Source organism: Anomalospiza imberbis, chromosome 3, assembly GCF_031753505.1.
Source record: "Anomalospiza imberbis isolate Cuckoo-Finch-1a 21T00152 chromosome 3, ASM3175350v1, whole genome shotgun sequence".
Lineage (NCBI taxonomy): Eukaryota > Metazoa > Chordata > Aves > Passeriformes > Viduidae > Anomalospiza > Anomalospiza imberbis.
The window spans coordinates 70145914-70159079 of NC_089683.1; the positions used below are offsets into that span (position 1 = coordinate 70145914).

At 36.8% G+C, this 13166-nt stretch overlaps 1 protein-coding gene across 3 annotated transcripts in view; it reads left to right on the forward strand.

Annotated features, from left to right (window-relative positions):
- The window catches only part of LYST (lysosomal trafficking regulator), a 77340-nt gene that overhangs the window by 20366 nt on the left and 43808 nt on the right, over positions 1-13166 (forward strand). For all 3 annotated transcript variants that reach the window (XM_068185025.1, XM_068185026.1, XM_068185027.1), the window contains 9 exons: positions 1145-2177; positions 3094-3255; positions 3886-4042; positions 7058-7284; positions 8009-8075; positions 8876-8985; positions 10002-10425; positions 11484-11628; positions 12403-12576. In XM_068185025.1, coding sequence (XP_068041126.1) covers positions 1145-2177; positions 3094-3255; positions 3886-4042; positions 7058-7284; positions 8009-8075; positions 8876-8985; positions 10002-10425; positions 11484-11628; positions 12403-12576 — 2499 coding nt within the window. The remainder of the gene's footprint in view (positions 1-1144; positions 2178-3093; positions 3256-3885; positions 4043-7057; positions 7285-8008; positions 8076-8875; positions 8986-10001; positions 10426-11483; positions 11629-12402; positions 12577-13166) is intronic.

The following is a 13166-nucleotide window of genomic DNA, read 5'->3' on the forward strand; positions in this document are numbered from 1 at the left end:
ACAACAACCCCAAAACACAAAAGAGGCACAAGCATTGTCCCAAGGCATAAAATTGATACTTTTTATTTATTGTTAAATTGATTAAATACATTTTTAATAAATATGTGGAACTTTTTTCAGAATATGAATGTGTCCTTTTGTCCAGGAAAGATTGATTTTATTTCTCTTGGAGTCCTGAAGTGAATTTAGTGGGGTTACCCAAGACAAAGAGTAGACTAGTACTCCAGTTAATGTAAAGGTATCATCTAATAGAGTTCTAACTTCTGTCCTAACCTAAACTGTATTAGAAGCTATTTTTGAAAGTGTACTTAGTGGCAAAGAGGCAAGAGAAATAAAGCTTAGATGAAGAAAAAAGTTAAAATATAATTTTTTTTTTTTACTGGCTTAAAGGTGGGAATAAATAAGTAAATGATCCATTTGATTCTAGAGTAACTTGGTTAGAGGAAATCTGATCCTGTGGGAAGGAGATGGGAGGTAAGATGGATATCTACAAGCAAACATAGTATGCTAAAAAACTTGCAGATCCCTACCCTAAATTTTGTATGAACTTAATATAACACTTTGAGAGTAGAAGAAGGGAAAAATAGACTTGGAAGCAAATATATGGAAAGTTTTTTTTTGATATTTAACATGCTGGCATAACAATTGCACAAAAACTTATCTTGAAAGATACTCCAGAATTTATCTGAAATTCATCATCCATGCAACTGGTAGACAGCTAGGAAAATGTCATGAAGTTTATCATGACATTAATCATTTATCATGAAAGTAGAAAGAATATCTGCTTTCTGGTGAAATCACTGAACAGAGAAATAAAGATACTTAATAGCTTGAATTGCTAATAACAATTTGGGGCCAGGAAATACCACTAAAGAGCAAATGTAATAAAAAAAGTTAATTAACCACCTTCAGTGTTTTGAACATCTTATATTTGTGTGGTCTGCAGTTTAGAGGGAAATATTTCCTACATTATATGTCACAAAGTTGAATTTTCCACTACCAGCTGGACAATGCTGAGTTAGGATCTTGGAGTGCTGCAGATGAGTTCCTCTTCTCTTTAATTTACAGTAATTTATAGCAACTGCTGACTTATGTGAATTTTTGGGTGATTTATAAAGTGACTTTCTTATGCTTTCTTTTGCAGAGTAATTAGAGACTTGTTTCTGAGTTGTAATGGAGTGAATCAAATGATTGAGTTAAATTACTTAGATACATTAAGAAGCCATTCTTTGAAGGTGTTAGAGACTTTGATACTCTGCCTTGATGATCAGCAGGAATACGAACCAACACCAGAACTGGAAGGCCTGAACAGTGAACAAAAGGAATCTATCTCTGACTTGTCTACTTCTCTTTGTAGCCAGCATGCTGCTTCAGAAGTTCCTCAAAGCCTGAGCAAGTTTTATGCTGGCTTGAAAGAGGCTTACCCAAAAAAGAAAAAGTTTGTCAGCCAAGACATTCATGTCAACACAATAAACCTGTTCCTTTGTGTTGCTTTTTTATGTATAAGTAAAGAAGCAGATGGTGATCTGGATTCAGCTAATGAGTGTGAAGATACGTCGGGATATGATAGTACAGCTAGTGAGCCATTAGGCCACAAATTACCATATCTGTCCCTGGAAAGCCTTACTTTGCCCTCTCTGGAGCATATTCATAGGGCTGCAGATATTTGGTCCATGTGTCGTTGCATCTATTTGTGTAGTTCAGTTTTCCAGAGACAGTTCCATAGACTTGGAGGTTTTGAAGCATGCCAGAGATTACTAATCCTGATAATTCAGAAACTTGCAAAAAATAAAGAAAAAGAGCAAGAAAAGAGGGAGAGAGTATTGAGTGAAAGCAGCAGAAGTTCACATGGGAGTCCTCGAACTGAGCTTCTCAGCAAGGATGACTCTGTTCAGCTAGCTAAAAGCAGAGAGGTGATGCAATTGGAGCTTGATAGTTCAGGCAGTCCTGCTGGTGCTGAGCAGCTGGTGCCTGACTCTGGCTCCTGTGACAGCCCTGTGAGTATGGAACACGCTTTGGTTACTTCAGTTGCCAATCTTGAAGGGGTGAGGACTTCTGCAAGAGAAGAGACTGAGTGGGCACTTCAAGGTATCAGACTTCTAGAAGCTCTGCTGACCATCTGCCTACACAGTGTGAGCACCATGCAGCAGAAGATGGAAGTGGAGATGTTTCACCAGGTACTGTGCAACTTTCCCTAGCTTCCTTTGCTCCTATTTGTTTGTTTCATACAATATTGTTTTAATAGTAATTTAGTCAAAAGTTATTCCAAGGAGGTAAAAACGTTGTGCAGTTTTTATGGTACCATATTTTCTATAGTACTGAAAGTGTACAGCTAAATAATGAGCTTGAGTAGTACTCTTTTCAGAAAGAGTATTCAGTGGAGAATGTGTTTAAAGGGATGCTGCAGGAAAGCTGTGTTGGCAAGATGTGACCATTATACCTAGTGACTCATGTTGATTTTTGAGAATGGTTCAGAGCAGAGCACGGTGCTTGAGAAAGGACTACTGAAGGGCACAGATACTGAAAGGACACCTGAAAAATTGATTCTTTAGGCCTTACAGGTGGACTAATTCAGTATTCCACAAGAAGTTGTTAATTCACAGAAGACACCTTGACTTTTCTTTAATGTTTTAATTACTGTCTTGAATTTTACTTGGCAATTTGTTGCAAAGCAGGAGGCATTAAGTGCAGGAAAGAACTGGAAACTGGAGTTCTGTCTTGAACATTCACTGTTTTTATTATCTTGGACATGTCACACTCTGCCAGCTACTAGTAATGTGGTGTAGTTTGAATGCACAGTGTAACTGAAACTGTTTCAAAGACGTCTATTTTTGAAACAGCACTTTCACCTGCAAATTTTAGATAGCAGCATCTTGCCAGATTTTTTTCAATGTGCAGGTTCCATTGAAATCTGTCATGACATTTGGGATGAATCTTTCTTATTTCAAGAGACTGGATGAAATCTGGTGGGTTTAGATGAGAAGTCAGATTAGTGTAGGTAGAAGGAGAAGCTCTTAAATGGAAGATCTAGACGACTTCTGTTAGCTAGAAATAGTAACATGAATCAAAATGTTTTTCTCCCCCAAAACACAGAATACCTGTGTGGATGATATCTTACTTGAAATAAGAGAGCAGCTTGCTCAGTCAAAAGTGATAGAAACTGACTTGGCAAAGCCTCTGTTTGATTCACTGCTTCGTGTTGCGTTGGGCACTTTTTCTGCTGATCTGGATCATTCTGAAGAAAAAATTGAAAAGGTATGAAACACCAGCTAAACATTCTAATTCTGAATAATGCAAGATTTTTTTCAGATTTTTTCTCTGGGGCTAAACCTGATAGGAAATTTAGATGTGTTTGATTATTGTGACAGTTGAAGATGAAATCTCCACTTCTCATACCAAAGTGGAATGCTGTTTCTTATGGGCCCCACAATTACTGCTCAGAAATGAGTCATGCCCCAAAAAGTAGCAAGCTCACTCAACCTGATGTTCTTTTTACTCTTTCGTCTCACAACAGTGTGATGAACTCCTAAAGAAAGGGCTTCAAATGGGACTTTTGAGTGACCTTAGTGGCTGTAGACATCTTCACCTTTGAGTGAGTGTCAAGGTGCGTGCTGATGGTGATTTAGAAACAGTTCTAACGCTGTTTCCTAAAACTTTGATCAGGTAGTTAGTAAGAAAAATCCCTCTTTGCAGATTCAGTTTTTTACAAAAGAATTAAGTATTTTTAACGTATCTCAGGTTTCTTGGAAGTGTATGATTAATTTGTTTCTTTTCCCAGTGGGCTTGGAAAAAAGAGGCATTTGGACGGTTCTAAATTATTTGCTTTTCTGATCCAAAGATTTTTTTGTCCTGAACAATGACAGTCTATTTGGTTGTATTGTACAGCCCCATTACACTGAGAAGGAGCCTATGTCACAGCCTGGAGAAGTTTCTGAAGAAACTGAAGAATCACAGTGCTGTAGTGTTAAACTTTTTGCTGAAGAGGAAGGATATGAAGCAGATAGTGAAAGTAATCCTGATGATAGTGAAACCAAGAATGAAGGTAAATGGGAACTTTTGGAATGTACAAAGCTGTCTTTGTTATAGCAAAACTTGTTTGCCTTTTGAGATGTACTGAAACAGTGCAAGCACCTTTAATAGACAGAAATAATTAACTTCATTTACTTCTGGTAGGATGGAGTTACAGATGGAGAGATAATAAATATTCTTATTGAGTGTTACAGAAATTGTTCTGTCTTGATTATTGTGGTATATGTGACTCTTGCTCTAAAGTCATGTTGCTCAAATGTGTTATTGTGATCTAGAAACTCCAGAGGTATGCATCAGTAGTTTGAAAATCAGTGCTCAATTTTTTTTCTTTAGAATTGTAACTATCTGGTGAAAATTAAATAGTCTAATTATTTTATAGAATACCAAATTAAAAGGGGCCTCAAGGATCATCTGGTTCAACCTTTTTTCACAAAAGCAAGTTAAACATAAACTTCTAAGGAATTTAGAGATTTTAGAGGCGCTAAGAGTTTAGAGATAAGCCTTACTAGAGTTAATTAAAATAAATGAGTAGGCCTTGATGAAGATAAGAGTTAGTAGTTAACTAATAATTGATTGCTTGTCAACACAATGTTTAGTTAGCTGGATTCATAATGAAGAATATAGAAACTGACAAATAGCTTTTAGGAACGTAAGACAATTGTGGGCCTCCTCTGTTCTGAAACCAATTGAAGACAGGGAATGGGAGTTCTACCAAGAGTTCATTTGTCATATTTGCATTGAAAAGGTAGAAAGGCCAGAATGAGGAAAACTTAATTTACTTCCTCATTTTGGGACCCCTCCCCATGAAAGGGACCACCGACCCATTTCAAGGAACAAACTACACATGCTTAATAGCTTTTGAAATGAGTAGCATACGAAGCGAGGATGGAATGTACCAAAATGATGAATATGTATTTGTATTTTGGGTATTCAGTACTTGTATGGATAAAAGGACTCTAATCATCTGAAAGGCGCAGTGTGTATTTGGGAGCTATCCCGCACGCTGCCCGGCGTTGTAATAAACATACACTTTCTAACTTTAAACTGTTAGAGAGTTTTTGTCTGTCACAGTTGGATATCAGTACTAGATCAATATCCATATTTCTTTATTAAATCACAAGATCTAGACAAGATAGCCTGGCACCTTGTTCATCTGAATCTGAAGTACCCAATGTACCACTTCTGTGGGGAGACTTATTCCAATGTCTGATTTCTCATTAGGGAAAACTTTCTGATGTGTCTATATGGAATTTCCCCAGAAGTAACATGTACTTGTTACACTTTGCATTGTCCATATGACTTCTTGTAAAAAAAAGGAGTCTACCTTCTTTGTAGACACCTTTTAAATGGTGATAAGATGTCCTCTAAGCTGCCTTTTCTTAAGGCTGAGCAAGCCCAGTTCTCTCAACCTTTCCTCCTGTCTTTTTTGTGTAGTGGGGACAAAAACCAAACACAGTATTCCAGGTGTGGCCCGACAAGCACTGGATAGAGTGGGATAAAGGTATTTTTTGTCCCTGTTGATGCAGCCCAGCATCCCATTGGCTTTCCTTGCCACAGCAGCACACATTCACTCATGCTGAGCTTGCTGTCCACTGGGACCCCAGCTCTCCAGGCATGCAGATCCCAGTCTGAACTGCACTCCTGGATTGTATTTTCCCATGTGAACATTAAATTTGTCCTTGTTGAACTTCATAATGTTCTTGTTAGCCCACTCATACAGCCTATCCAGGTCTTCCTGCAGGGTGGTTCTCCCTTCCCAAGTGCCCACCCACTTCCCAATTCAGTTTGGTATCATTGGCAAACTCCATCAGGGTGGATTGATCCCATCACCCAGATCACTCATGAAGCTATTGAACACCATTGGGCCCAATATCAACCCTTGGGGACCCCGTTGGTGGCAGTGTCCAGCTTAAAAAGGATTTACCACCCCCCTCTGGGTGCAATCAGGCAGTCAGTGCCAACCCACTGCACAGACCCCTTGTCGCCATCCTAATGCATCAATTTCTCTGGGAGGAGCCTGTGGGAAACTGTGGAAAGCCTTGGAGAAATTCAGGTAGACATCCACTGCTCTTTCCACATCAACCCAGCAGGTTTCTCGCTTGTGGAAGGTGATCAGGTTTGTCAAGCACTATTTGGCTTTTCCCAATCACATGCTTAATTTGACTTGATAGCCCCCTTGTTATACAACATATCTCATTATTCTAATCAATTGATGTGCACAAATCTTGCTGTATTCTGTTTGTGTAATTAATTTTAAATGTGAACTTACTTTAATTTTTTCCTTTGTGCTGAGCACACCTGGGTACTTATGTTCTGGTATGAGATCAGCATGAACAGCAACAGCCTTTAATAGAACTGCATCAAACTGCTGCTGTTTACCTGTGAGACTAGGCTTTATCAATAGATTTTTAATATTTTAAAATATTTCTGAATTTAAAAATGAATCTGAAAAACTTCCATGATACATATGCATGTAACATATGTCTGTACCAAATAATTTTAAGTAATGTATTTTAAAGTCTCTCCAAAACATAAAGGGGAGGCTTACATGTTTGAATTTTTTTTCCTTGATTGTCATGCAGATATTGTCATGTGTATTTTCAGAGTTAAATAACAAATTGCTTCATCTAGCCTTTTAATATCAATTTATTTAAATATGTCTCCTTTATTGGAAGGCTCAAAGTTTGTATAGAAGCTTGGGGCTCTGTTACAATGATTTTAATGTTGTGTTTCATTAACTACATATTTTGCCATTACTCTGTGTGTCCCAGAAAATGAAGCCAGATAGTTTAAGAGCATGTAATGGGAGAAATTGCATCCTTGCCCTTCTGTCTTAGCAGGAAAATAGAAAAATCTGAAGTGGAATATAAAATTATGCTAATTTCTGAAAATTGCTTATAACCTAGTGACTATTTTTGGTTTGTACCTATGAGAAGGTTGGAGATATGTCCTTGGATGTTCTGCTTAAATCATGCAAAATGCATTCAGCTGAGTAAGTTTCAGTAAGACACATGTGGTTTCTTTTTAGGAGCAGACACCAAGGTGGAACCAGGATGTACTGGTTCTTCAGGTTATTTTAATGGCCTCGCTGAAAACATCAATCAAGGAGAATTAATGTATCCTGAAATCTGCATGTTAGAATTAAACTTGCTCTCAGCTGGTAATGCAAGTTTAGATGTGCTTGCTCATGTATTCCAAAGCTGCCTGAATATCATCAATCAGAAGGAAAGAAATGCCACTGTCCTTATAGAACAGGTAAAAATGTTACTTGCAGAGGCAATAGTTTAGCAGTTGTATATCTTTAATTTTATCGTACCTAATAATGATCTCGAAAATTCTCACTTTTTTGGGATTTGGTAAGATGTGAAACAGTGTAAATGACTGATATTGTCAATAGCATTCCATTTAGGTTTCCAGGAGCTAACTAATTTATCAAAAGGTATTTGTCCTACAAAGCTTTTGAGTTTTGCAGGTGTTTTTTATCAAGACTGTTCAATGCCTACAGATAGATTTGATTGTCAAGGCCTTAAGGAAAAAAGGGCAGATATCTGCTTGTATGTGTGTATATGTGAGCATTCTAAACTTTTTATTGAATATGTACTCTTAGAAACTGTGAATCATGTACCTGAAAAATATTCCATGCTTTTTTTTTCATAACTTTGTATTAGAAGTTAGTTGTGCAACTGGTCATGCCCACATGATCCTTTGGAGTTTCTTTTAGTTACCTTTTTAAACAACTGAATTGAGTATCCTTCCTGCAAAAGATAATGATTTGAAATCAAAGTCTCTCTTCTGCAACTGGACCGTACAGAACACAAAAGATTGTTCATTGCCAAATATAAAAACAGTCCATAATTTCAAATAATCTAAATTATCATTAAAATCGATAGTAGGCAGGAACTGATTAGAAGAATTTTTCTTAGCTCTTTGAGCTGGGGTATATTCTTTAGATATTCATTTTACCTATTCTTTTCAACAGGGAGCTGTTAAACACCTTTTGGGAGGATTTCTGAATATACTGACACAAACAGAATCTAGTTTTCATGGTGAGTTAAAGGTCCGAGTAACTTAAATATTGATTTTTAAAATCTAATGTATACACAGTCAAACAGTGCAAATGCAAAATTGACAAAGGAAATTCATTGGCGTGTGAATTTATGCAGCTGCTTTTTTAACTTGTAAGAAACTTCAGTGTAAATATAGGGTTATTTCTGAGCCAGTGGAAGTAAGTTAAAGAAATACTGTCAGATGTGATAATGATAGTTGAAACCATAAACACTAGTGTGACAGTGTTAAACATTTCTTGGAAAAAATAGCAGCTGATGAATTGTCATTCCCATCACAATATAAGTCTGTATTTCCAATTTCTTTGTAACCCAGATGTTGATGATGCCTTGAGTTTTATTTCTAACTGGAAAGCAGCTTGCTAACCCAAAAATGTGGAATCAGATGAAATGCTTGCCCTAAGGTAGATTCATGTAATGAGGGTGCTTCACAACAGGAGGTGATGTAAACCCATCCCCGGACTTGGATCCATGGTGGCTTTGTGGGGAGATCCTTTGCAAGGCAGATGCTTGGTTCTCAGACTTTCACTCCATTTTGCAAACTTGGGACAAAATTTAACATAGCACTGCTTGATTCAGTGAAATTTTGACCAATAGTGTCAGGAGGTACTGTTGGATCTCTTTAGAATTCATGTTGTAATTGTTATTGCTTCCTTAATTTGAATTGGTTTTGGAAATCACTTCAAATTCCAAATTAATCTTTCCTCATAATAGTATAGAATATGAATTTTTTTAAGTGTAAAAAATCTGTTTAAACAATATTATTGTCTCCTTATTTTTAGCATGTCAGGTGGTGCTAGTAGATCTGCTAGTTTCCTTGATGAGTTCACAGACTTGTTCAGAAGAGCTAACTCTTCTTCTGAGGATATTTTTGGAGAAGACACCTTGTACGGTATGTATGGAGTAGCACATAGCGAAATTCAGAGGTCTGATGAGAAAAAATAAGCAAAAAAAATCCTTTTGTGACCAAGAATTTGGGAAATAAGGAGATGTTTGAACTGATCAGAGCAAATAAAATTTGGTTGTAGAAACAGTTCCTTCTCAAAACTGGAAAAGGAAATAGGAGATGAGAAGCAGAAGGGTTTTGAAGGGTGTGTTGGCCCTGGGAACTCTTCAGCACAAGAAACCAAGAATCCTCTCAAGGAGACTGACATTGTGGTTATGGATGACAGAACAATAATACTTTAAAACTGGAAGCAATTCCTTTAAAGTTATGAGGCAACTCACTATTTCGAGAATGCTTTAACAGCAGGAATTACTTTCAAAAGTGTTCTAAGTTGGTTGGTGTGATGCTGGAATCTGCTGCTTGTGTGGGATATACTCCTGAAGTAACTCTGGTTTCTGTGAGAGTCTGTAGAAAAATACTAGTGGAAGAACATTTTAAAAATTACTCTACAGTGTGAAATACCAAACCAAACAAAGAGTCACAAGTCAGTTTTTCAAAGATAGCTTGTAAATTATCAGCCAAATAATAAGAGATACTTTTTAGCTTATGGGCTCAGCTAATTTTGTTACTGGTTATCTAATAACAAAGTTATGGCTTGTGTGTGGCTTTTTAAGCCGCCTCAAAACACAGGGTAAAAGTTGCTGTCTTTTTATGCACGTAACGGGAGTGAGATAAGATTGTGCAATGACCACCTGCTGCATTTCAGCTGATTCCTAAGCATGGTAACTTGAAGTCTGAGCTGCCCAGACTAAATCCCAAAGCTATGATGGGCCACAGTCTGTTGAAGTTGCTACCTGATGCTTTGCCAATGTATGTAGGTTTGGATATACAAGCTCACTTCTCTTGGAAAAACATGAATCCAAGTTTAAATGAGACTAGGTTTCTATTTAGTGACATGATACTTGACTATATGGTATAAACAGTTCCTTTTTTTTCTCATTTATTTGTTTTATTTCTTCTAGGAGGTACTACTCAAGGGTGTATTGAAGATTGTAGACACTAATATTTATATGAATCCATTACAGTACCTTGCCTTTCCTTTGCTGAATGACACAAATTTGAGTAGCAGTTCCTCACAAAAATGTGCTGGTGCTTCCAACAATAAAAATGCTGGACTACTAAAAAGAGCAAAATTGTCACAGAGTAAGAAAGAGGCAGATGGTGAAAATTTGAGTCACCAGCTACTTTCTTCTTGGCATGTAGCCCCAATTCACTTGCCTTTAGTTGGGCAAAACTGTTGGCCACACATGTCCGATGGCTTCAGTTTCTCACTGTGGTTTCGTCTGGAGTATGCTCATGAAGCAGAAAATTCAGCAGAAAAGGGGAAAAAAGTCAAGAGAAGAAGCAGACTCATAGCTGTAAGAGAGAACAGTTTTGACAGCACAGGTGAGGATATAGTATTTTGTTTTTATTTAGGTAGCACTGAAGGATTCTGGTTACAAATATTCCAATCTATGTACTGTATACAAAAGTTTGAAATTTTATGATCAATATTGAACAGCAGTGGTAGTATTTCTGATTTTTTTTTATGACTACTGTACCAAATATACAACATTTCCAACCCTAGTTCTTGAATTAGATTAATGCCTGCTTCCTTAGAAATGTAATATTCTCATTGAATTTGTAACTTCAGTGACATTTATGCTACTTCGTGTTATGATGAAAATAATAAGTGCTGCAGCTGTGGTTATGGAAAACTGCTCAAGTTTATTTAATTTCATGTATGGATGATCAAGTTTCAGGCTGATTCAGTATAACTCCTAACATTCCTTGTGTATGCACTATGTAAATACCATTAGCTGAAAAATAACTTTATATTTATACTTTTGTAGGGACTCAACTGCTCTCAAACTGTTCTAAGCAGAATCTTTTGGATTATAATTTGTAAAGGGAAAATTCCTTATTTAAAATGTATCCCATTCACAACACTTGGAATACCTTTACTCCCTTTTCCTTCTTTTTGTATTTAAATAGAAGGAGGGAAAATCCAACTCTGAACCTTGGAACTCACTAGAGGTGCTTTTGTTAGGTCTGTGCTTTTGCTTGGTAAAGTAAAAATGCTGATTATGCTTAAAGGGTATGATTTGTGAAGAAAACTGAAGATTTCTTGGTGCACACTGATAGTTCAGCATAGGAATGTAATATGATATGTCAAAAGCATAATTGATTGAGTGTATTCAGCTCAGTGGATGTATATATCACAAACAGAAACATATAAAGTGCTGAGTTAGTGTTATGTTACTCTATTTCTGTTTGAGACCTAGGTTTCTAAAGAGAATCATACTTATTATTCAACCCACTTTAAAAAACCAAACCAAACCATCTCAACCAAACGAAAACCAATTCTGTGCAGTGCCTGAACGGTTTCTTTTCACACTTGATACATGCTGGAAAAGGCATTGTTGTTGTATTATATTGTAATTGCAATATGTTTATATTTCTAGAAGAAACAAAGTCTATAGGAGTGGAATATGTAAGCCTTGGAGACAAACTTGTTGAAGACGGCTGTATTCACATAATTTCACTGGGTTCCAAGGCTCTGATGATACAAGTTTGGGCAGACTTGAACACTGGAGCATTCATATTTCGGTATGGTGTATTAGTCTAGAAGCAATCCTGTGGACATATTGTATTGTTACCTCTCGTAGCAACTTGCAGAGAATACTAGTGGAGAGTAGAGAAATTATATAGTAGAGACATCTTGCACTCTGATGGGGCAACATCAAGTAAGTGTAATAGATACAGATCTGTAGGTTTATCAGCTTCAGCTGTTACACTCTGGGCTTGCGTGTTTCATGTAGCCATTTCTAAATAACTGCCCACAAGCAGTAATTCAAGTTCTAATGAAATGGCACAATAAATGTGAAAAGATGGAGAAGATTTTTGAAGCTGTAGGTTATCACACCTCAGCTCTGAAAATTGCTGCTGTGTAATACTTACTTGGACAGTCTTGGTTTTAATCTTCTGAGCACATTTTAGCGCTAAATTAGTTCTCATAAATAATGCTTTAGTATCTTTGAAATGTGTCTAAAACTGCAATTTTAGAACACTTTATTTCTGTGTTCAAAGCACCTGCATTTTTTTCAGTAAATTGAATTGAACTTTTCTCTAAAATAGAGATATTTTTACGTTAAATGTAAGAAGATTTAGGCCTACGAGTTAAGTAACAAAGATTAAAGTGTTGTGATGATTTCCCTACCTTATGTTGAGTACTCTAAAAATAGAGCTGTAATCAAAAAAAAAATTACCTGTCGAAGTTAAGGAACACAATCTCAAACTGAAGCCAAAAGGTGTGGATTTGGGGCTTAAAATGCAAATGCGAAAACACATGCCCTCATTTTTTCTTTTCTGTTGTTTACATAGTATGTGTATGGATCCAAATGACGAGATGAAAGCTGGTCTGCTGGCACAGGCTGAATCTCCAGGGAATGTTTTCCTTGTGGGCAGGTGGCAGCATTTGACATTAAAATACCTGCAGAAGCCAGAAGGCAAGAAAAATTTCCGTGGAAAGCTGTTGCTCTGGGTTTCTGGTCAGAGGTAAAGAACACATTAGTTGTACCTAGATATTTATCTTCTTTTAAAGATATTTTTTGGTAAGAAAGCATTGCAATATTTTGGTGCAAGCTGCAGTTCAGGTTGAGTAGTCTTCTAGGAGGATAGGAGAAGGGAGTATCTTACACTGTTAGGAATTCTTTAGAATATTAGAGATATCGAGAATATTCATGGATTACTTTGAGAATTGTCAGTTTATGCCATGGACCAGTGCAGACATCAATGTTTTTCTTTATCACAAATGAAGAAAGAGGCAAGTGCTACAAGATTTTGAATAAGATCCAAAATAAGCTATGGCATGAAGATAGCAGTAGGCATAATGTATCTGGTTGAATCCAAATTAAGGAGGTGTAGATCAGGTACTGGCAATACTTTTGGAAGTAGAAATTAACAGGAGTAGGAGAAAAGGCAGTCACTTTGTTCTGCTGAGAAGAATGACTAGGGAAGAAGTTAAAAAAATAGTTCAGATAAGAACTGCTGGTGAGAAGTAGTACTTCTACTGAGAAGTTAAGGTCCATGCTCCTAAATGAGATACCTGCTACTAGGTTGAGTGGGCCTGTGCCTGCATGAATTAT